The following is a 24,571-nucleotide window of genomic DNA, read 5'->3' as shown; positions in this document are numbered from 1 at the left end:
CTTTGTAAACCTAAAAAGTTATACAAATACTTTCCTCCTCCATATGTTTAAGGAGTAGATAGTAGGAGAAACACATGTGTCTGGGATACATGTAATTATGTTAAGGAGTATGATCCTGGATATTACTGGTTATTACTAGAGCATTATATGGCCTTGCTAGACTGTTAGAAAGTAGGATAGTTCTAGGGCATGATTTACATGCCTGGCTTTGTACATTATGGGCAGGTTATTAATATGTCTAGTGGGTGTTTAAAAGAAGTTAGGTGAAGCTAGACTTTTCTCTAAAGATCAGGTCTGGGGCGCCTGGGCTCAGTCGTTAAGCATTTACCTTCAACTCAGGTCATGATCCTGGTATCCTGGGATTGAGCCCCACATCTAGCTCCCTGCTCAGCAGGAAGCCTGCTTCTCCCTCTCCCATTCCCCATGCTTGTGCTCCCTCTCTTGCTGTGTCTCTCCCGATCAAATAAAAAATTAAAATCTTTAAAGAAATAAAGATCAGGTCTATAATGTAAAAAAGGTAGTAAAAATAAGAATGTTCATGTGTCATGGGGGATACAGAAGTTTGATTTATAAGAAGCCTATTGTCAACCTAGCTACCACTAAGAACAACCAACGGTCCTAGGACAGAAGTAGTCAGCTATCTTATGAAACAGCATTCAAATGAATTCTTGACACAGCCAAAAGAGACTTGGAAGAAAATTGTTAGAATACAAATTCAGAAGTAACAGTTTCAAGACAGAAATCCAAGGGGACATTGCTAATGAGTCTTAGATAGCCACTGGTAGAGATAAAATCTTGCAAGTAATAATCCAAATGGATCATTGTGCTGCAGCTGGCCCCCTTAACTGGTGAACAATAATCAATAATCTCAAAGGAAGACAGTGTTAACTTCCTTTTTGTTCATCCAATCAATAATTATTGAATGATTGAAGGCTTCCCTATGAATGGTTTATTACCTGAAAAGCAATATTAAGAACCTACTATCAGTAAGGATCTGTGCTGGGTACATTTTCATGCACCTCAGACATTGCACAAAAAGAGAATTAAAATTGCCATAAGAGGACCTGAATAGACGTTTTTCCAAATAACACATACAAACAGCCGACAGATATATATAAAGATGCTGCATATCACAGATGATCAGGGAAATGCAAATCAAAACCACAATGAGATATCACCTTACAGCTGTTAGAAAAACTTGTACCAAAAATCAAGAACAAATGTTGGTGAGGATATGGAGAAAACAAAACTCTTTTGCAGTTGGTAGGAATGTAAATTGGTCCAGTCACTATGGAAAGCAGCATGAGGATTCCTCAAAAAACTAAAAACAGAAGTACCATACAATCCAGTAATTCCACTTCTGAGTATTACATGAAGAAAATGAAAAGATTAATTTGGAAAAATATATATGCACCCCTATGTTTATGTTCCTCAATAGATGAATGGATAAAGATGTGGCATATATACACGATGGAATGTTACTCAGCCATAAAAAAGAAAAAAGTCTTGCTATCATGACAACATGAATGGATCCATAAGGTATCATGCTAGGTGAAATAAATCAGACAGAGAAAGACAAATATCATATGATTTCACTTATGTAAGTGGAATCTGAAAAACAAAACAAAACAAAAAACCAAAAAACAGAGACAAATTCATAAATACCCAGAACTGGTAGTTGCCAGAAGTGAGGGCAGTAGGAGATAGCAAAATAGATGAAAGGGATTTATAAGTACAAGCTTCCAGTTATAAAAGAAATAAGTCAGAGGGATAAAATGTACAGCATAGAGAATATATATACATACATACATATATATATATATTCCTATTACATGATAACACAGTGATAAATGTGGGGTGACAGATGGTGACATTTGTGGTGAATATTTTGCAATATATAGAATTGTCAAATCACTATGCTGTGCACCTGAAACTAATATTATATTATATGTCAAAAAAACTGCCAAATGTAGAAGCAGCAGCAGCTGTTGTAATATTAATAAACGAACAAATTTGGCTCTACCTTTTCTATAGACCCTGGGACATATCTCCATTACAGCACTTACCATATTGTTCAGTAACTTGTTCTTTTTTTTTTTTTTTAAGATTTTATTTATTTGACAGACAGAGATCACAAGTAGGCAGAGAGGCAGGTGGTGGGGGATGGGTAACCAGCCTCCCTGCTGAGCAGAAAGCCCGATGTGGGGCTCCATCCCAGGACCCCGAGATCATGACCCGAGCCGAAGGCAAAGGCTTTAATCCACTGAGCCACTCAGGCGCCCAGTAACTTGTTCTTTACTTTATATGTCTCCCTTAACTTTTTCTGTAGAAATGCAATCTATATATATATATATATATTTATTTTGACCACCACTATGGTCAACACTATTGCTGGTTAAATAAATAAAGGTTGACCCACATTTTCAGTGGACCATACAGCAAAAAAAACAAAGATGTCAGAATTGTAATCTAATTTTTTAAATTTCTGGGGAAGAGTGGATTTTAGAGAAAACACGTTACATAAGTAAATTATGTCTATATTTATCTTTCATAAACTAGGTATCCTGCCTCTATGGATGTTCTAAAAGTCCGTACAACTCTCTATCTGCCCTCTCTACATTTTACAGTGATTATTCATGTTTTTGTCTTCTACTATTCTAAGAGCAAACCCCACCGAGGTGGTAAATGTGGACTATTACACTTTGTGTCCCAAAGGTTATTAAAGTCCTCAGCACACAGACAATCCTGAGTAGATTTTTAAGAAATGAATGCAGATGTGGTGAATTTTCTCAATGTAGTCAGTATAGAAGGCAGTGTATTGGGAAGAATAACAAGTGAAGTGATTCCATTTGTATGTTTCTACAAAATAGGAAAAATCATATTATGTAGTTTATGCTGACATTTTAATACCAGATAATGGCATCTAATGAAAGTTCATTGTGCTATCTTGTAGGCATTATCTGTGGGGGAGCTGCTTTTAGCTAAAAGTGACTGATTACACTTTAGAATGGTTTGATTCCATTTCTACTTTCAGGTGAAGTATCCTTTTAAAGAAAGGGACTTTTAGTCTTAAACTTTGGGCTTCCTTGCCCCAGTACAAAGAAAAGAAAACAAAAACTTACTCATCCATCAGTTCTTTTTGGGTTCAGTAAATAATAAAATTATTTATTAAGACTAAAAATCCAGGAGTCATCCTTGAGTGTTTTCCTTTCTTCTCCTACCTGCTAAGCCCCTCCCCCAGCCCATTAATCATGCCGAGTGTCCAAGTGATTAGCATGTCCTATGACTCTGACTCCAAAATAAATTCTCAATCTGTCAGTTTTTACCACTTCCTTTCCATTAAGGTCTTGCTCTAATCATTGTAGTAGACTCCTATCTTGTCTCATTACTTCACAGGACAGCAGAAAAGAGTTTTGAAATCCATCAACGGCTTGAGTTGTGTCCCATCTCTATCTAGAGGCCTCTTTAAAATAGCCTTAATTCCATTAAGACAATGAGTTGCTCAAGAAAAAAAGTCTTAGTTGGAAACTCTTCATATCTTATCATGAGGAATTATATGCCAAATTTGCCCCTTAAAAAATCCATAAGAAAGAAAAATTCCCAAAACTGACATCATGAGAAATCATCATGACCCAGTCATAGTAGAGAATTCTTCACATGTAATCATTAATTACACAGTTGTGTCCCATCTCTATCTAGAGGCCTCTTTAAAATAGCATCCCTGCCCCAGTAACTCTCTATTCCATTTCTTTGCTTTAGTTTCTTATTAACAAATTAAACTCCTCTTTTCCTCGTATCATTTCTTTGCATGTTAACTTGTTTAATGTGTGTCATCTCTACTAGAAAGAGATCAGGGTTTGTGTCTGCCTTGTTTACGGTTATAGCCTCAGAGCCTTGAATGGTAGTTACTCACTAGGTATTTCTGGAATTCTTCAATGCGATCTCAGTGTAGGAAATGTGCTAGTTTTATGAGATGTAGACCAGGGGTGGTGATTGCTATGGGCAATATACCAGATGTATTGAGACCATGAATTCATGCCTCATTGTCCATTCAAGGTTTATAAAAAAATGAAAATATTATATTTCAGACAATTCAGCCTAGAAAGGATTAGTGTCTCATGGTAGAAGTTCACTAACGATTTGAAGAAACCTAATTTATTTCATTAACAATCTATGGAAAAAATATTTCCTTCAATCTTATTAGATATATAAACATGTTTGTGTCATTTGGGGGGATGTGAGAGATGGGGAGTCAGTCATTTGCTGGATTCCTATGCCATTACATGTTATACATCACTCTAAGACATTGCTTAATTACTCTAAAAAACATTATTTGCACACTGACCTTTTTATCCCTCCAAATGTTTGTGCATGACCTAGGAATTTTCCAAAGTCAATATGAAACATGTGGCCTGACGTTGTCAGCATGATATTGTCGTTATGCCGGTCACAGACTCCCAGGATGAACGTTACCACACACCAGCCAGCACAGGAATAGAAAAAGTTCCTCAAGGCCTAATCAGTTGAAAAACAATAACACAAAGATAATACACACACAAAATGAGCAAATGTGTTAGCATCAGAGTTAATGGTAAAAACTATCATAAAAAGCAAAATTACATAATTGAGAACTACTTCTACATCTCAGTTGAGAGAAGATTATGATTAAATGACTGGTTCTGGATATGCTACAGAAGAACATGAAGCAACTTCTTCTTTGGCCTAATGAATGTTTTCATTGAAATTGTGCAAAATACCCCTTTTACTCAGTTGGTTCTAATTTTCATAGTTTATTGAAGAGGATTCCTGGTGTGGGTTTTTTTCATGTCTCAAATATACAATATTGAATGATTTTTTTCAAGGTAAAAGAAGAAACAATATGGCTCAATATTGCCTATGCCCCAAAATTTAAAATATCAATTTTGAATATTTGAATTTTTAACACAGATAAAGCCATACTGAGATTTATGTAATGTATTATGTATATCCTTGCACATAGGTCATCCACTTGTTGTCCAAAAATGGTTTGGTATGGTCTTATATCAGTGAATGTCTTCGTGGGTGGAAGTAGATAACCACTGAGTCAATTGTGGCTTCTGTTTCTTCAAGAAACAGAAGTTTCTTGCCAAAACTACTCTTTATTTTCAAAATGATCTCCTGGGTATACATCATTTTCATCAATGATGCAACTTTGTAACCAAGGTATAACCATGAGTGATTGGCTGGTCCATGGTAATCAGTCTCCTAGAATGGTGTGGCTGACATGCTAGAGTGGAAATCCGTGTCACTGAACCTAGTTCATGTCTTAGTTCTGGATATCCCAAGATCCTGAACAAGTCATTTGTGTTGGTGGTATAGTGGTGAGCATAGTTGCCTTCCTGAACAAGTCATTTAATTTGTCTATCTAGATACTTTTCACTTATAAAACAAAGATAATAAAAGATGTCCTTACATGGTAGCTGTGAAGGGCAAATCTGTGTGAAAACATCTCTAATATAATCCCAGAGATTTGTTCAAAACTCAAGTTATAATTGTGGGAATGGTGAAAAAATAGATTTCAAGATAATGTCATCTTATCTTTGTTATTTGACCTCCAAAAGCCTGTAATTTGTTCTACTCCAATCTCACAGAAGCCTGAAATAGATGAACTCTTGGGTCTCTCTATCATGGCCTGTGCTAAGTAGGGTGACCAATCATCCCAGTTTGCTCTGGACTGAGGCATTTCCTAGGATGAAGGAATTTCAGTGCTCTGGACAGCTCCAAACAAATCCAATGTTAGACCATATTCTATCTTTGTGTGAATTAGTATAAAGGTGCCTTTGTCTCTGGGTACATCCTGCTGTACCAGTTCATGCCCTGGCAAGTGGAACAAAGCCTGACTTTAACCAACTCATTCCATTAGCTGGGAGCTCTGGTATAGGGCAGAACCTGCACAACTGTACACTGCAGGCCAGATGCCAGCATGAAGTTAAGTGGGAAAAAGTGTTTGCAATTAAATAAAACACTACATTTTGTAAAGTTCTGAGATATTAAAAGTAAAAAAAAACTACTATGCTTTCTGCAAACATTGAAAGAATAAGGTTTAAAAAGGTAGAGCTCAGCAGAAGAAATGCATTGCAAAAGAAGGAGGGCGATTTATAGAAATGGGAGATTGTGTACAGGCATGCAGAGGTAACTTGAAAGAGCAATTTCAAGGAGCATCATTTCAGCAGAGATAGCTATAAGAAGTAAAACCAAATACAGAAATTTTATCTAGTTAATATTCCATTTAAACTGGTTATTATTACTAAGCTAATGACTGAGTACACTCAAGGTGTACTTAATTTACTTTTTCATCAACCACAATAGCTAATGATCCAGAGCATATTCTGATTTATCACCTCATTTAAAATTAACTACAGCAGGACAAACCTTTTCATAATCTTCCTTTAAATGATTGTGCTGGCTGAACCACTTCTTGATTGTGTTTTCCTTCAAAGGTCCAATCAGCCCAGAATGGCGATGAATCTTTGCTAGGGTTATGGCATCGGGTACCATCTGCACCAATCCTGGTGGATTAAAAAAGAGATTTTAGAAGTGTTCTGACATCACAGGATGAGCAATACTTAGGAAACACATCTTGATCTATGCAGCAACAATAATCGCCAGCACTAATGTGAGTTACCCTTTTCTTGGCAAAACTTATTTTCTGAAGGAGCCTTATCTAGATGGCTTTCTTTCTAATTTTTCTGAATCCTGGGGAGCAATGAGGTTGCTTGTAGTGTTTGGATCAGATCTTTCAGAAGAATCTTTACTGTTTTTTCTTGAACTACAGTAAAGAGCCAGTCTAAATGATCTCAAAGAGCTCTCACTGAGTCAATGAGGTAGTGGGTTAATTAACATATGACTTGTGCATTCATTTACAGTTTAAGGGAAGACATTCAAATTTGTATAACAAGCATAATTATGATGAACGAGAACCAAATACAATCTCTATAACAAATATGTCAAATATATTATAAAAATCAATATTCAGGTTAATAAAAGCTTCCCCTTAAATGTCCCTTTCCCAGGAGTGAACAGAATAACTGCAGTAAACATGTGGAGAGCCACCTGCTCTTTCCTTTTCAGTCAACATTAAAGAGAAACTATGGTAATAATTTTTTAAATGAGAAGCATATGTTGCTTGAGCTTCAGTAGAACCCTTGCCCCACTGACCATGTATCCATCAAGGATGCGTTCCTTTCTTTCATTGTGTTCCCAAGGTTATTATAATGCAAATATTTTCAGATCTTCTGATTTTATTCTGCACAGAAGAGCAATTTAGACCCATATTTAAAACTGTCCCAGGACTAATGTGCACAAAACAACCTGTAATATGCAGTTCTATAAATAAAATCATTGAAAGAAATAGAAGTTTAGAATTCCTGATTTCCACAATTTTGGCAATGCAAGAGATGAAAACTCAAATGTCCTAAGGGACCAAAGACCCAAATGTAACTATGTGAAAAGAGACATGGTTGAATTTTTAAAACTGTTTCATGATCTATCTTAAAAACATTTGAATTAAACAACGAGCAACCAAATTGTCTTGGTAAACGATACACTTCTCTGTGCTGGATTTGGCCTGTAGTAACTGGTTGCAGCCTTAATCTTGCTTAATAGTTAATAGCCCAGTTGTGACTTTTAGGCCTCTACGTTGCTGGATCGGAAACATGGGGACATGGGGAATGGGAACAGAATACTGAATGATTGCGGAAATAACTTGTAGAGAGAGAGAAGGAAAGAAAGAGAGGAAAAAAGGAAGGAAGGAAGGAAAGAAGGAAGGAAGGGACTAACTAACTTAACACTCCAGAAGTAAATCTTGGGTGTATTCTTAATATTATAGCCAACAGTATTTGGCTCTTGTGCAGATTTTCTCATGTGTATTAACTGAGATAGCAAATGTAAAGCATTTGCATGTAGTCGTACTGTTACTGCTTTAGAAAGAGGTGATTCTTTCTTCCTAATCCTGACCATTTCCCTCCTCATTCTTCTAGTTCCTCCACTTAATACTTGCAAAGGAAAATCACCTCCTATCTGGCTCCTTCGTGCTTCACTGCCTCACATCTGACCGTGACCAAGATTAAGATTTACATTATTATCACCATTTAGATACTGTGCTCTAGTAATGTCAGTTACTTTTAAGATCACATTTGTCTTTAGGGAACTAATCTTTGCAAAATCCCAAGCCATTTATCATAACACTTACATTGCTGACTACTCTGAAAACCTTGCACCTAATTTATAATAATCATGATGGCTAAATTTTGTGTATCAATTAAAATCATAAATTATATTTTGGGATGCCTGGTTGGCTCAGTTGGTTAAGCAGCTGCCTTCGGCTCAGGTCATGATCCCAGCGTCCTGGGATCGAGTTCCACATCAGGCTCCTTGCTCAGCAGGGAGCCTGCTTCTCCCTCTGCCTCTGCCTGCCATTCTGTCTGCCTGTGCTCGCTCTCTCTCCCTCTCTCTCTCTGATAAATAAATAAAATCTTTTTTAAAAAATCATAAATTATATTTTATACCTTTTAAACTAGTATGTATGACACACCTTTTAAATACTTATAACAACTCTGTGTGCATTGAGTAATATGTGTAGTTCTTTTCTTGTAGTCCTCTAATGCAAAGTTACTCCAATTTTAGGGCATATATGTATCACTTGGGGACCTTGTTAAAATGCAGGTTCTAATTCTTTAGGGTGGGAGTAAGGCCTGAGATTCTGCATTTATAACAAGCTCCCAGGTGATGTCAACACTGCTGGACCATGGGTCACATTTTAAATAGCAGGGTTCTTAGGGACAAAACTTTTTAAGGTGGTATCACATAAGGTAGTGGCTCTCAAAATGGGGTGCATAAGAAACACTGGAGCAGTTTTTTATGGTCACAGAGACTTGAGAACTCCCTCCCCTTTTCAATGCCTAAGTAGAAAACCTGATTTAGTACCTGGTTGGGGCCTAGGCTCTGGATTTCCTTAAGTAATTTTAATGGCCATCAAATTTGGAAAGCCAGTAATAAAATAAATCTTAAAGAACTTTTATTTGCCCTGACAGTCTCCCCCAAAGCTCCTAGGACATCATATACAAAGTAGCCATGAGAATTACAATCAACAATAATGTTGATAAAGCCATGCAAACTTCTGGCCTCGAATGTACTGTCCTTTATGGGCAGCAACTCTGTTTAGCTCATTTTAGTATTCCTTATCTTACTTTGTTATATATATATATATATATATCTTTTTAAAGATTTAATTAATTAATTTATTTGAGAAAGAGAGAGAATTGAGAGAGAGAGCATGAAAGGGGGAAGGTCAGAGGAAGAAGCAGACTCCCCGCTGAGCAGGGAGCTTGATGCAGAACTCGATCCCAGAACTCTGGGATCATGACCTGAGCTGAAGGCAGTCACTCAACCAACTGAGCCACCCAGGCGCCCTGCGAGATTTCTTGAAAAAAAAAAAAAAAAAAAAGCAACAGATATTCAGTAAGTCTTGGAAGCATATTAAAAATGGAACCTGATCTCCTAAACATGATGTTTGCTTTAATGATCACTATTTTTCTTGAAAAAATATTTTGCCAGTATAATGCCCTTACAAATCCTAACAACTATAGATGATTATTGGTAGATACGAGGGATTAATAGTTTGTTTTTTGACATCTGCAACTTTGGGCAAGTCTACATTCATTTTTGCACAGTCATTTTATTAACTTTAAAAGATTTAGACTGCTAAATTCTACAATTTTAAACTGGAAATGAGTACATGCAATTGAAGAATTTCACTGAGGTCCATGATATATTCAATTTCTGAAGAAAAGGTAATCTATGTGACATCAGAAAGTTCAGTTTGGCTCATCTAGCTTTATTCTTTCTCTTTCAATACATTAGGATTTGAAAGAATTAGTTTACTTTATGTAAGAAAAAGGAGAGTAAACACAAGGGATAATAGTCTCACAGTATCAATGATACTCTTAGGAACTAGAGCTTTGGAAAGGGTTCAGGGGTGGATACCTGTCATGAAAGCAAGAGCTCTATTACCAAAATCAAAATAATTGGGTAGTATGACTTGTTACAAAGTCAGCCGGAAGTATTAGGTTGCAAGTTAAGCCCACATGGAGGTGCTTCCAAACATGTGGCTGGGGTGCTGAGCTTTGTGGTGGGACCTCAGGTACTGGGGCGGGGGGAGGCAGACAGTGATAGTTTTTCTGTTAAAGTTAAATTGTAGTTCTGCCTGAATAACAACCACCACCACCACCACAACAACCACATGGTTCTAGGTCCGTTCCCTAGTTCTACCGATTTTTTCTTTTGTAAGATTTTATTTATTTATGTGACTGAGAGAGACACAGAGAGAAAGGGAACACAAGCAGGGGGAGTGGGAAAGAGAGAAGCAAGCCTCCCGCTGAGCAGGGAGTCTGATGCGGGGCTTGATCCCAGGACCCCAGGATCATGACCCGAGCTGAAGGCAGATGCTTAATGACTGAGCCACCCAGGTGCCCCTAGTTCTATGATTTTTTATCCTTTTGTTTATGCAGTTGTATTTTCTGTCCTACCAAGTAGTTGAATGAAATTTTAAGTGGCAGTGACCACATTCAAAGAAAATTATAAGGTATCTTGGGAATTATTTCTTCAATTTAGCATGATTGTAATTAAGTGCAAATTTTACTTGTGATGGTAGTAATTTAGGTGGCCCATTGGTGTTACTTTCATTGAAAATGTGTATTAAATGTAATTATATTTCCATATTAACATCTTGGCTTTTATAAAGGAAAAGAAGTATGTTCAAAATTTGTATGTTTGCTCATCTTTGACTACTGAAATTATGATTTATTTAAAAGTCTTTTAGAGGGGCACCTGGGTGGCTCAGTGGGTTAAAGCCTCTGCCTTCAGCTCAGGTCATGATCCCAGGGTCCTGGGATCAAGCTGGCATAGGGCTCTTTGCTCAGTGGAGAGCCTGCTTGCCCCTCTCTCTCTCTGCCTGCCTCTCTGCCTACTTGTGATCTGTCAAATAAATAATAAAAAAAAAAATCTTAAAAAAAAAAGTCTTTTAGAAATTAAATGCAGATTTATAATGTATTTAGATAGTTCAGAACTCATTCAAGCATTTGCAACTTTGTAAATTTTGTGTTAAAAGGCAAAAAATTGAATTTTTTGAACGAATAAGCTCTTCTGTTATCATTTTTTTTAAAAAAGAAAAAACATACAAAAGACACACAAAAGGACACCACAGTTAACATTTGGATTGTCAAAATCCTAATTAATATCAAAAAAGACAATACATTCTTTGACATCCTAAATTACTTTGACTCACCCACTTTTGAAAATAATTACTTTTAAGAAAAAAGAATGACGTTGTATGGTTCTTTTGACTTTAAAATTTATAGTCCAAGATGAAGGCTGTGGAAAGTTTGTGTCATGTTACCAGTGAATGTTTAAGATAAATAATGTAAGCCAAATCACTTTCTAATCTATACTGACCTTGACCTTTCCCTGTGGATAGGCATCTATAAATGATCATTTGCATATCCAGGCCTTCCTGCAGCCAAATATTGTCTATCACTTGAATAATCTGCAGAACAAGCATATCTTGACGAAGATCATCTCCGGCCTGTTAAAAACAAAATTAGAGACTCTGGATTTCTCTTTGAGTTCCATTAAAGGTCTTCAAATATGGTATATATCATTTCTTTCCTCAGATACATTTCCAGCCCAACTTAGGATAGTTACAGTTGTTTTGTTAGTATTAAGAACACCTTGTGTTTTGTGTGTGTTGAGTTTGAGGAGTTCATTATAGATCCTGGATATCAACCTTTTGTCTGTACTGTCATTTGCAAATATCTTCTCCCATTCCGTGGGTTGCCTCATTGTTTTTTTGACTGTTTCCTTTGCTGTGCAGAAGCTTTTGATTTTGATAAAGTCCCAAAAGTTTATTTTCGCTTTTGTTTCCTTTGCCTTTGGAGACATATCTTGAAAGAAGTTGCTGTGGCTGATATCGAAGAGATTACTGCCTATGTTCTCCTCTAGGATTCTGATGGATTCCTGTCTCACGTTGAGGTCTTTTATCCATTTTGAGTTTATCTTTGTGTATGGTGTAAGAGAATGGTCGAGTTTCATTCTTCTACATATAGCTGTCCAGTTTTCCCAGCACCATTTATTGAAGAGACTGTCTTTTTTCTAATGTATATTTTTTCCTGTTTTGTCGAAGATTAATTGACCATAGAGTTGAGGGTCCATATCTGGGCTCTCTACTCTGTTCCACTGGTCTATGTGTCTGTTTTTATGCCAGTACCATCCTGTCTTGGTGACCACAGCTTTGTAATAAAGCTTGAAATCAGGTAACGTGATGCCCCCAGTTTTGTTTTTGTTTTTCAACATTTCCTTCACGATTCGGGGTCTCTTCTGATTCCATACAAATTTCTGGATTATTTGCTCCAGCTCTTTGAAGAATACTGGTGGAATTTTGATTAGAATGGCATTAAAAGTACAGATTGCTCTAGGCAGTATAGACAAATGGGCAGAAGATATGAACAGGGACTTCTCCAATGAAGACATACAAATGGCTATCAGACACATGAAAAAATGTTCATCATCACTAGCCCTCAGGGAGATTCAAATTAAAACCACATTGAGATATCACCTTACAATAGTTAGAATGGCCAAAATTAACAAGACAGGAAACAACATGTGTTGGAGGGGATGTGGAGAAAGGGGAACCCTCATACACTGTTGGTGGGAATGCAGATTGGTGCAGCCTCTTTGGAGAACAGTGTGGAGATTCCTCAAGAAATTAAACATAGAGCTTCCCTATGACCCTGCAATTGCACTCCTGGGTATTTACCCCAAAGATACAGATGTAGTGAAAAGAAGGGCCATCTGTACCCCAATGTTTATAGCAGCAATGGCCACAGTCACCAAACTATGGAAAGAACCAAGATGCCCTTCAACGGATGAATGGATAAGGAAGATGTGGTCCATATACACTATGGAGTATTATGCCTCCATCAGAAAGGATGAATACCCAACTTTTGTAGCAACATGGACGGGACTGGAAGAGATTATGCTGAGTGAAATCAGTCAAGCAGAGAGAGTCAATTATCATATGGTTTCACTTATTTGTGGAGCATAACAAATAGCATGGAGGACATGGGGAGTTAGAGAGGAGAAGGGAGTTGGGGGAAATTGGAAATTGGGAGTTGGGAATTGGAAATTGAAATCATGAGAGACTATGGACTCTGAAAAACAATCTGAGGGGTTTGAAGTGGCGGGGGTGGGGTGGGAGGTTGGGGTACCAGGTGGCGGGTTTTATAGAGGGCACAGATTGCATGGAGCACTGGGTGTAGTGAAAAAAATAATGAATACTGTTATGCTGAAAATAAATAAATTTAATTTAAAAAAAAAAAAGAACACCTTGTGTTTCTGAGAGAGGATCAAAGAATATAAGAACTTTCCTTTAAATGATTACAGAAGATTCAGCCATCAAACTAAAAGTTGCTTGGAAAGTTGTTCGCTGATAATAATCTTTCAATTTATCATCCACGTGTGATATCTTAAATTCAAAATCTAGTGAAGAGAGGCTTGATGAATGTTTATTCAAATCTCTCAGCCAAGAGAGATTTCTTTCTAACTACAACATTATTTGGTATGCCATAAATGTACATACTGTTATAGAGTTGGAATACCAAGAGCTTCTTGACGAGAAGTATAAACGGCACACATAGGATTCATCAGACTTTAAATCATTGAATTTTCATATTATGAAGGTGGTTAAAAGTGTTCACAATAAATAGCCTTTGATCATAATAAATGATTAAGGAGCGATTTTTCTAGCATAGGTAAAGGAAATGGAACATGTCCAAAGGGGAAGGATAGTTTTCTGCTTTTAAAACTAAGAGGTTTGGTTTTGAAAATGCTTTCTAAATTATATGCAGAAAAAATATTCCGAGATGTAATTTTGTGGTATATTTTTCTTCACCCAAAATGCAGTGTTTCACGACCATCAATGTTTGAAGTTACACAAGTCAAAGCCAAAGTATGGGTGTGCTAAAAATTATCCTCAAAAATAATCAAAATCCACCAAATAATTTACTCTGGGACCTAGTTGTCTGGTTTGGCTGAATACTTGATTAAATTAACCAAATGGCTCCAAAGTTTTCCTTTTCACTCACAGCTTCTTATTTGGCTCCACTTTCCAACTTGCCCCAAACTCTTTTACTACATTTTACTCTACTTTCCTATGGGATTCATGATAGAGACTGATTTGGCCTCTATTTATTTGAAAAGAAGAAAATAATCCAAATTACTAAAATAAGCAAGTACCTGCAGAATAGAATTTTATGTTACATTAACATATCATTTGAATTTTAGCTAATATTGATTCTAATTTAGTATTTAAATCAAAGAAAACTCTCTCACTAGGGGGTTCCCACACATTCCACTTCCTGTGCCACTCAAAAGCATATAATTTCACTTACTGAAACAGATCTTCTTAAGTTTTGCACTGAAGGTTCACTAGCTTGAGCCAGTAATGATTGATTTATTGTTAATCATTGACATGTTCTATAATTCTGTAAAAATGCAGAATCAAAAATAACTGGAATCCTCTATGCTGTCATCAGAGGAAAGTAACTATAATAATTTCTTTTTGCAAGAAATAAATCAAGAATTCTACCTGTGAAATCAATCTGATGTTTTTGTACCTTAAAAATGACGCTGATGTTTTTGCCCATAGGGTTAGCGTTGATGAAAGTAATCTTCAATGGCAAAGCATGAGATGTGAAATATGAACATGCCTATAGAAAGAGAAGAGAAAAATCTGAGCAAAATAAACCATAAAGAACACTTTCCCTGAAATCATGGGCTTCTTGCATAATTCTTTATGTAAGAAAATATAACACATATGTATAATTTTTATACTTTGGAACAAAGAAACATATTTATTAAAAACAACAATAGAGCAACTTTGGTCCACTAACCAAAGCCTGAAAATGTAGCTTCTTGGCAGTTTGTAAATCTTTAACAACTCGTTTTCTCACTGAACAGTGGTGATATGTTGGAGGTTTAAATAAACTAATTAGTATGTAGACATTGTGTTTATGATAGTTGATTAATATCTAAAATTGCTATTCAAAAATATATTTCCTTTTAATTATTTCTTCCCTGCAGAATTCTTTTTTCTTTTTTTAAAGATCTTATTTATTTATTTGACAGACAAGAGATCACACGTAGGCAGAGAGGCAGGCAGAGAGAGAGAGAGAGAGAGAGAGAGAGAGAGAGAGAAGCAGGCCCCTCACTGAGCAGAGAGCCCGATGCAGGGCTCGATCCCAGGACCCTGGGACCATGACCTGAGTCGAAGGCAGAGGCTTTAACCCGCTGAGCCACCCAGGCGCCCCATCCCCTGCAGAATTCTTTAAGGAAATCTGGTTTTAGGGTTAAGAAAGACTGAGTTCAAAATTGAACTCTGTAACTTTAAGATTTATAGCCTAATAGATATAAAAGACCTTCTACAGTGCATCTCCTGACACTAATTAGGTACTTTAAAAATAACAATGCATTCTTTTTCTCTTTTAGTTAATGAGTATTTTCTTACCTTTATAAATAACAGTACAACATATGTTTCCTCCTTCCCTTTCTTTCAGCTACACTTTGCATTTCCATTTTCAGCTTTATGATATTGACTACTTTCCAGTATACTTTTCTTGTTGCTTATTTTCCTTTTATGCTCTTACATCTAATTGAGTGTTAAAAGGTTGTGTGTCTTTAGGCTATTAGAGACTTCATGTTGACAGTGAAGAGTTAAATCAATACTAAATAAAGGAAAAGAACTTGATGGTTTCAATTTATCAACTTAGTAAAATATGACATCAATACATGTTGAAGGATCAGCTAATGTCATTATTTTTTGAGAAGTCTGAAATCAGTATAAACAGAGAGTAAAGGATAGATATTTTTAACTTAACCTATGAACACAAATCTAACCTAATCCCTAAGAAACAGAAACCCTTGCTTACTGAATCAATTTGAGGTTTATAGAAAATGGATGAGGCTGCTTATTAAGTAATGAATTCTTGCTTTGAGAATCAGTCAATCAGGGAACATATGACTTTCTGTCATGGTATTGAATTAGGAAATCCTGTATTAGTCCAGAAATGAGTCTAGATCAGTGATTTTCAAACTGTGCTCATCCAATTCTTGGGGGTCGCTCTGAGGCATCCCAAGTTCAGGGAAGAGAAAAAGGGCAAAGGGGGGGATGAAGACAAGGCTTAGCCCTTCTTCTTAATTACATCACTTGGAGCTATTTTAACTTCATTGTTTTATATTTTGGTTTTCACATGCAGTATACTTTTTGAGACTCATGCAAAAAATGTTTTATATTTGACAACTAATATGCACAAACCATTATCTATGTGATATCAGAGGTACTATATCTACTCCCTAAGAGCCTACAGGAAGTTGATATGAACACACGTGCATTAAGTTGAAAATAATTTACAAGGCCATTTATTGCAGTTGGATGAAGAAGCACTTAAAGAAGAGAAGTCTTTCAGAGATGAGGTGGATTTGAAGATTGTAGAACTTGGATTAGCAAAAATGTTTAAAAAAAAGGCTTTCTAGGTAGGGAAAAGCAAACAATGAGAACTGAGATTAAATGTTAAAAATGGACTGCAACGGCCACAACCAGGAGAAGGGAAAGAATGAGTTGGAGTCTTGGAAGATAATTTTATGTAAATGGTGAGATTAAAAAAAAAAAAAAACTAGAAAGAGAAAAGAATATAGGAAGAGCTAGAATAGAGAAAGAAAGATAGGACCTTGTTCTTGAGAAGCACACACTAATGACATAGATTTAAAATAGTTTTAAAAAAGGAAAGAAACCTATTAGTAAATGAAGTGTGTGGTCCTTACTTTTTCAGGAGTGGGGAAGGATTATATTATGTTACAACCACTTTCCCAAATGGTCCGTTCCCTGGTGATGGAAAGGGAAACAAGAAATGGTTCATTGTAATTAGTGGTTCCAAGGAGAGACAAGGGTAAAAATTCTTTGAAAGAAATCTTAACTCAAAGTTAAGATCTTTGTCCTCTGTCTTGGAGAGCCATGTGTTAAAAAGGAGATCGGCCTGAGTGCATCTCCCCAGTGTAGTTTGCAGATGGTGATTAAAATAGAATATTGACTATAGGCTTTCCCATACTCATACACTCATAAGGCTTCTCTCTAGTGTGAACTCTCTGATGCCTGATAAACTGTGAACTATCACTAATGGCTTTCCCACAATCATTGCGTTTATGAAGTTTCTCCCCAGATGGGTTCTCTGACATTGTAAAGTTGATGCTATCACCAAAGATCTTCCCATACTTATCACATTCATAGGATTTTTCACTAGTGTGAATTCTCTGTTATACAACAAAATGTGAGTCCTGACTATATGTTTTCCATACTTACGAGGTTTTTTGCTTGTGTGAAGTCGGGTGACATAAAACAAGACATTTACTCTGACTGAATATTTGCCACACTGCGTTCCAAATGTTTTTCTCTGGTCTGAATTTGCTCACAGCCAACAAGTTGAGAGTTCTGATTGAAGCATTTCCTTGCTGCCTGCATTTATTGTGCTTGTTGCCCAGTATGGAGGCTCTGATGTCAAATATGACATATATCCTCACTGAAGACCTTACTATGTTCATTATACTCTCAGGGTTTCTTCCCAGTATGGATTCTCTGGTGGTCAAAATGGTTTCTGTTGGAACAGAGAGCTTGCCCACACTCATGTCGCCTGTAATGTTTCTCACTAATGTGAAATACTTGATTTTAGAAAAGGATTTTATTCTGAATGAAAGCCTTCTATACTTATGAAATTTATGTCTTCTCCTGAGGATGAGTTATTTGAGGGTCAATGAGTAAAGGTTTTTATGCATAAAGCACATTTATAAGGTTTTTTTTTTTTTTTTTTTACTAATTATGGAATCTCTGATATTGAATGAGATGGGAGTAGTGATGACGAGTCTTCCCATGCTTGCTGCATTCATAGGGCTTCCCTGCTTAGTAGATTCTCAAATGAACCATTGACTGAGGAGTGCCTCTAAATGTCTTATACTCATTACACTCTTAAAGCCTCTTTCCAGAACGGATCCTCTGATGCAGGCTCTGACTGAAACTTTGCCACATTCGCCACATCTTCAGATGTGATGTATGTTCCTTTAGACTTCCTTGTTCTGCAGGACTGTAGGATAAACTAAAACGTTCCCTAGGAGGGAGTGTCACCTGGCCACATCTGCCCTGTTTATTGCTCTACACACAGGTGCCCAGCATTGTGCCAGGCACAGCTGGCCACAGCAAATGGAGAAAAGAGGGAGCTTTACTTGACATACTTTCCAGACTCAGGAAAAGTACTACTGTCTGCAGGTGGATATAGGAAAGGAGTGTGGCTCAGCTACCGTGCTAGGGGTGGCGATCCTCATCCTGACCATTTCACACAGGCATGCACAGAACCACCCATTAGAGCTGATAACCCATACCTCCAAGGCCTACCAAAACCAGGACTCATATGGAATTTTAACAGCAAATTGTTCTACTCCTTAAACAACAGTAAACCAAGAAAACAAAAACAAAAAAATCACAATCTAGACTCAATGAATCATACTGTTCTTTGTACTTTAAGATACGACATCTTTGAAATGCTGCATTTCCCTGTATTTGCAACATTAATCAGTGGATATTGCTAATGATTAAAAAGTTACACATTTTAAAAGATCAGCAATGATTTGGGTTTTAGCCCTGATAGACATATCACAGTCTGTGGAATTTGATGCCTTATTTTGTTATTTTTCAAAAATATGCGTGCATAGCATATTAGGAAAGTTTCTGAGGCAGCAAAGTTGTAAAGGTAACAAGGCCAACTTTTTAGCAAAATTTTTTATATTCATACTAATAATGGTCTAGCTTTTCTCCTAATTACTGGGTTTGTTTTCTTGATTGTATTATAATGTCAGTCAAGTAACATTTATTAGACATGTGTGATAGTTTAACCTCTTCACCTCTAAGTTTCACTTACCAATCCTGCCTCTATTAGTGCTTTCTACTCTTGGGCCCTTGAGAAGGAGGCTAATAAACTTAACGGAGATAAAAGGAGAAAGAAATTCTAAGTCAGAGAAGTGTGACTGACAGAGCCTGAGCAAGAGAGAGAAATTGTTTCTGATACCAGAAAGGTCACTCCAGGCATGAGTTAAGTCACAAAATATATGGTACACTGACACGTGAGTCAATGAATTTTAAATTAAATAAAAACTGACGTGTTGTAGCTAATAATATCCTAGTGTACTAGGCATGGCTATGCACATAATCTAAATAAGCATGAAATTAAAGCCAACCTGCATAAGGTCAGCAAATCAACCATTTTGAATAAATTGAGAAATCAATTTAGTGAGCAGTATCTTTATTTATTTATTTTTACTGAACTGATAGTATATTTCTAGACCAACAAATCATGTGATGAAGCCAGTGCAATCTCAACCTTACACAGTGCATCAAATGCAACACTTAGCTTGGATGCGATTCGATTATTTTTTTAAAAATTTTTTCAATGACAATTTACAAGTTGTTTTTTTTGCCATTTCAAAAACACAGGGTGAGCTAAACAATACAAAACAAAAATACTCAACTTATCTACTGAATAAACTGACTTACATCACGATCAACACCCTTTACACACAGGGCAGGGTTCAGAGGAAGGTGACAGGTCTTTATACACTGAAAGAATTCTTCTAGTCTGCCAATCTCTTTCTTTAGTACCTCCTGTGGAAAAAATCAGTTGAAAAAGCATCTTAGAAACTGTTAAGAATTCGACTTTCTTTCAAGTTACAATTTTTTTCTACTGATTAAGTAAACTCTCTAATTCAGGGGTTGCACACTTGGATGCTTTGGGGTCAGGTAGATGAGGTAGTCACATATAAGGAAGCAGAAGGCTAAAGACAATAGGGAGTGGGGGGCGATGGGGAGCTAAAGAGTTCATGTCTTTTCTACAGGATTTTTAATTCAATTAAAAACAAAACCAAAACAAAGAACTATTCTGTTCAAACAAAACATGATGGGTTGGCTTTGACTGTGGCCCACCATCTTACAGAACCTGCTTTAAGTAATTGTTAACATCATCCAATTCTGATAATTTCCTGGAATCTTAGTTTGTAACCCTCAAGATTTATACTTAATAGTGATAGTACGTTTTAGAAAAAAAAATCACATGTATTAAGAGCAATAATGGCAAAAATGATAACTGTCAGAAATAGTAATATATTTGAACAAATGATTTATTAAATGCTAATAAGTATATTCCTGATACTTACCCCATTCCCTTCCATAGTTCTCTGTACCTGTGGAAGATCTAAAAGCACAAATAACACCTTTAAAACTGCGTATTCCCTAATCAAAAAAGGGGAAAAACAATAATTCAAAATATAAAAGTTTCTTTTAGTCCACTTTCAGAAACTCTCTGAGTCCATTTCTAAAAATGAAAGTATCAGATTAATAATGTTCTGGGGTTTTTTTGTTAGTTTGTTTTTTTGTTGTTGTTTTTATCTAAGGTTTTTTTTTTTTTTTTTAATTGAGAGGGAGAGAATGAGAGAGAGAGAGAGAGTATGAGAAGGCAAAGGTCATAGGGAGAAGCAGACTACCTGCCCAGCAGGGAGCCCGATGCGGGACTTGATCCCTGGACTCCAGGATCATGACCTGAGCCCAAGGCCTTCGCCCAACCAACTGAGCCACTCAAATGCCCTCGGGTTTATAATGTTTAATTAACTCCCAGGAGTTTCTCAGCTTTCACTCCTGGGTCTTAGGCAAATAACAGAAGAGCAGAATCCAGAAGAGCAAGGTTGAAAAATGAGGTGAATTCCACTATGGCAACTCTTACTGTCTGTCTTCCTTTGTCTTATCTATACATGGATTCCCTTAAGCAATACCATGGAGGGGAGCCTCTACTGTCTTTAAGTATCTTCTTTCACACAGTTAGTTTAATTAGTACTTTTTATTTATTTATTTTATTTTTTATGAGATGACATGCTTTAATAGTAAATAGCCAAGAAAAACAATATATAAAGAAATAACTTCTAGGAATCTGAGGAAAAATAATTAGGGAGGCAATTTTAATATATTAAAAACTCTAGCCTTTATCAGAATAAGCAGACAAAAATTTATAAGTAGGTTTGCAGAATTATGAAGTATCTATTAAAAAGGTCTTTTTAAAAAGTTTTTATTTAAATCCCAGTGAATTAACATACAGCATAATATTAGTTTCTGGTGAACAATATCGTGATTCAACACTTCCATACAATACTAATTAGTACATTTTAAAACAAAATAGAAAAAATAGCTAACTAACTTGAATTATGCAAAATTGTAAATGCTTCTTTCATCTCTATTTTTATTTTATTATTATGGGAAGAAGTGTTATCACAAAAACAGTCCAGGTGAGCAAAATATATTTATTTGAAAGAATATCAATAGCACTTTGGAACTTAATGCAAATGGTCAAAAAAGGCATCAGACTTACTTAACTGTAGCATGCATCTCAAATATGTGAGAAATTTTGAAATCTAAGAAATAAAGACTAAACTAAATTTTATATAAATTTCATAAATTTTAAACCAGTTTATTTACTTGCTTTCAATTTTTTTCTATCATTAGAAAATAATATACAGTAATATGAAGAAATTATAGAAGTTTGGTTTATTTTTCATTGCTCATCATGTTATGTATCTTAAGTTTTTTCTGTCAATCTAGAGTTCCTATTTGAGAGTTTCCCATTTGAGAATAAATTCCATGTTTATGCTTTTTATTTCCTATGTATTCCTGTATAGGTGAAGGGCCATAGCTCTGGCACTTCTATCAAATGAGTGACTTCCAGCAAGAAAAATATTGGGCTGGGAAAGAATTCTGGGACACTTTACCTGCCAGCGTTTTTATATTATTTGGCTGAAAACTCTTTTTGATTTTAGACAGTGGGTGGAGAGAAACTATGTGCTCCCTTTGAGGACACACTTCATGTCTTAGTCATCTTTCCATCCTTAATTCCCAGTCTGTGAGTACTTGTTACTGAATGATGCTATTGATACAATGAATGGTTTCCCACTCTCTTTCTGCATCTAGGATGTTGAACATAAGAAAACCTACTTAATGGTCTTTATCAGTGAGGGAAACTAGTGATGCAGATAATTAAAAAGAACAAATATTCTTCAATCAGATCAAGAAAAAGAATAGTCAGGTCCATTATTATTATAATCAGGGATGAAAAAGGCACAATATTTTGACTATTATTGGATCTTAGTATAAAAGTTTTACTATCCTCATCACTATTGATTTAATTAATTTTATTTGTTTTGTCCCAAAAGTCTTTATTTTGATTATTGCAGTATTAGAAAAATCTATACCTTGATTTTGTACCTTGGACAAGGGTCCCCTAAAAAGTCCCCTTTGGACGTTTTTTTAGATTTCATTTACTTATTTGACAGAGAGGGAGATCACAAGCAGGCAGGCAGGGGAGCAGGAGAAGGAGGCTCCCTGCTGAGCAGAGAGCCCCATGCGGGGCTCGATTCCAGGACCCTGAGATCATGACCTGAGCCAAAGGCCCAACTCCTGAGCCACCCAGGCACCCAGGCGCCCACCCCACCCACCCCCGGAGTTGTGCTGCCCTTTTGAGGAAATAACTTCATTTGGCCTTTTTAGACAAGCTGCCTTTACGTTGATTTCTTCTTGTCAGGTACTTTCTATATGCTACATGGCTACTCAGGTCAAAAAAACTACATTGGGGTATCTGGACGGCTCAGTCAGTTAGGCATCCAAGTCTCGGTTTTGGCTGAAGTTATGATTTCAGGGTCATGAGATTGAGCCCCGTGCTCGGCTCTGCACTCAGTGGAGAGCACACTGGAGATTCTCTCCCTCACACTCCCCTTCTGCTCCTCCCACCATTTGCTTTTGCTCTCTCTCTCTCGCAAATAAATAAAAAAAATCTTAAAAATCATGTCCTCATGGTAGACATTATCATTAACTTTCAGATTGTAAATTGAAAAAAATCTTGATTAAACTCATTGAGCTGGGGGTCTTATAACTAAGTATAGACAACGAATTTGCTTTCGAAGCTATGAAATTAAAATTTAATTGAACTAAAGATTAAAGGAAACACTAAATGAAGATTAATTTCTTAACAAACCTGTCTTTGAGGGTCACTGGCAGACTTGACTTTTTCCCCAATGTCTCCCAGAATTTTAATAAGTTTCTTCTCCTTGGAAAGCTCATCACTCAAGGCTTTTCCTGAACAGAATTGGAGAGCAGCCAACAGCTTCTGATACCAGCTTTTAAAATAAGTTTCATTCTGTGCATCCTTTAGCAGCCTGAAGGAAAGAGAGAAAAAGAATTCTTGTATCTATAGCTGATTTTTTAACCACCTCCAGCAGGAACAATCAGTGCATTTCAGAATAATCTGTATTTGGTGACTTTGGGCAGTTTAATAGCCTGTTATTGGGGGAAAATGTTGTTTATTCGTTGGCAGTCATCAAATTCTGTCTGATAGCTATTGAGATTCCTAGAGTGAAGAATCAATAAGAGACCTGCTTTTTCTCATTTTAATCCACAATGCACTTTTTCTTTTTTCAGGCTTCTTAATTCTATAACAAATACTTAAGAACATATTTTGACTTCTTACACAAATAAGGACAAAGTTTTAGAAGTAGTGTTTATAAGTGACCATACCATAGTGGAACTCAAACATCAACCTTACCTTTTTCTACTTTTCTTCAAAAGGCAATGATCCCCCCACTGTCACATACCTACATATTTCTCTTTCTTCTAGTACCTCCCCTTGATTACTTGGAGGAAGACAATGTAAAAGCAAGAACATGGTTTTTGTTTTCAGGTATTCGAATCTCAGTCCTCCAACTTGCAAGTAATTTAGTCCAGTTACTTAACTAGGCTGAGATTTTGTTTCTTTATCTATAAAACAAAGTAATAATGCTGACTCTGTAGAACTATATAGAACACAGAATGACCTAATGCATTCAAAAAAGGCTTAGCACAATGTACCTACCAGTCACCCGACATTAGTTCATCTGTATTTTATGGCCTCCCCCAGCTAACTTCTGTCACTGCCTGGCTGGCTGCTCATGTCATGAACATGGGAGGCACAACACTTTAAAAAGTGAAAATACTAGGCTAGATAATGGAGCAGTAACAAATATTTTATAACTCTGTCTGCCATGTGACAATTTCTGTTGCCTTGAAACTAATTCCAATATGCTCAAGCTTTACTATTATGCCCTAAACCAATGAAATAGAATTTAAAAAAAAAAAAAACCTCATTCCTTTGAATGTTAACCTCTCTTTGATTGATTCTTTTAATCTTAACTGGTCCCTAGTCTTGTCCTTCTCTGAAAAATTAACATTCAATAAAATGTTAAGGAATAATAAAAAAAAAGGATTAAATGCAGAATAGTTGAAAAGTATATAGATGAATTTCATTCTGCATTTTTTTTTAAGATTTTATTTCTTTTACACAGAGAGATCACAAGTAGGCAGAGAGGCAGGCAG

The 24,571-nt window shown here is 36.2% G+C and overlaps 1 protein-coding gene across 1 annotated transcript in view; it reads right to left on the bottom strand.

Moving 5' to 3' along the window:
* PIK3C2G (phosphatidylinositol-4-phosphate 3-kinase catalytic subunit type 2 gamma) overlaps window positions 1–24,571 on the bottom strand; it is a 325,900-nt gene that overhangs the window by 111,707 nt on the left and 189,622 nt on the right. The window contains exons 18-23 of the mRNA XM_059404484.1: window positions 23,199–23,379; window positions 19,685–19,792; window positions 14,709–14,801; window positions 11,491–11,620; window positions 6,412–6,548; window positions 4,346–4,515 (exon numbers count right to left, since the gene is read on the bottom strand). Coding sequence (XP_059260467.1) covers window positions 4,346–4,515; window positions 6,412–6,548; window positions 11,491–11,620; window positions 14,709–14,801; window positions 19,685–19,792; window positions 23,199–23,379 — 819 coding nt within the window. The remainder of the gene's footprint in view (window positions 1–4,345; window positions 4,516–6,411; window positions 6,549–11,490; window positions 11,621–14,708; window positions 14,802–19,684; window positions 19,793–23,198; window positions 23,380–24,571) is intronic.

This window comes from Mustela nigripes, chromosome 6 (assembly GCF_022355385.1).
Source record: "Mustela nigripes isolate SB6536 chromosome 6, MUSNIG.SB6536, whole genome shotgun sequence".
NCBI lineage: Eukaryota > Metazoa > Chordata > Mammalia > Carnivora > Mustelidae > Mustela > Mustela nigripes.
This window is presented reverse-complemented; position numbering and strand designations above follow the sequence as displayed.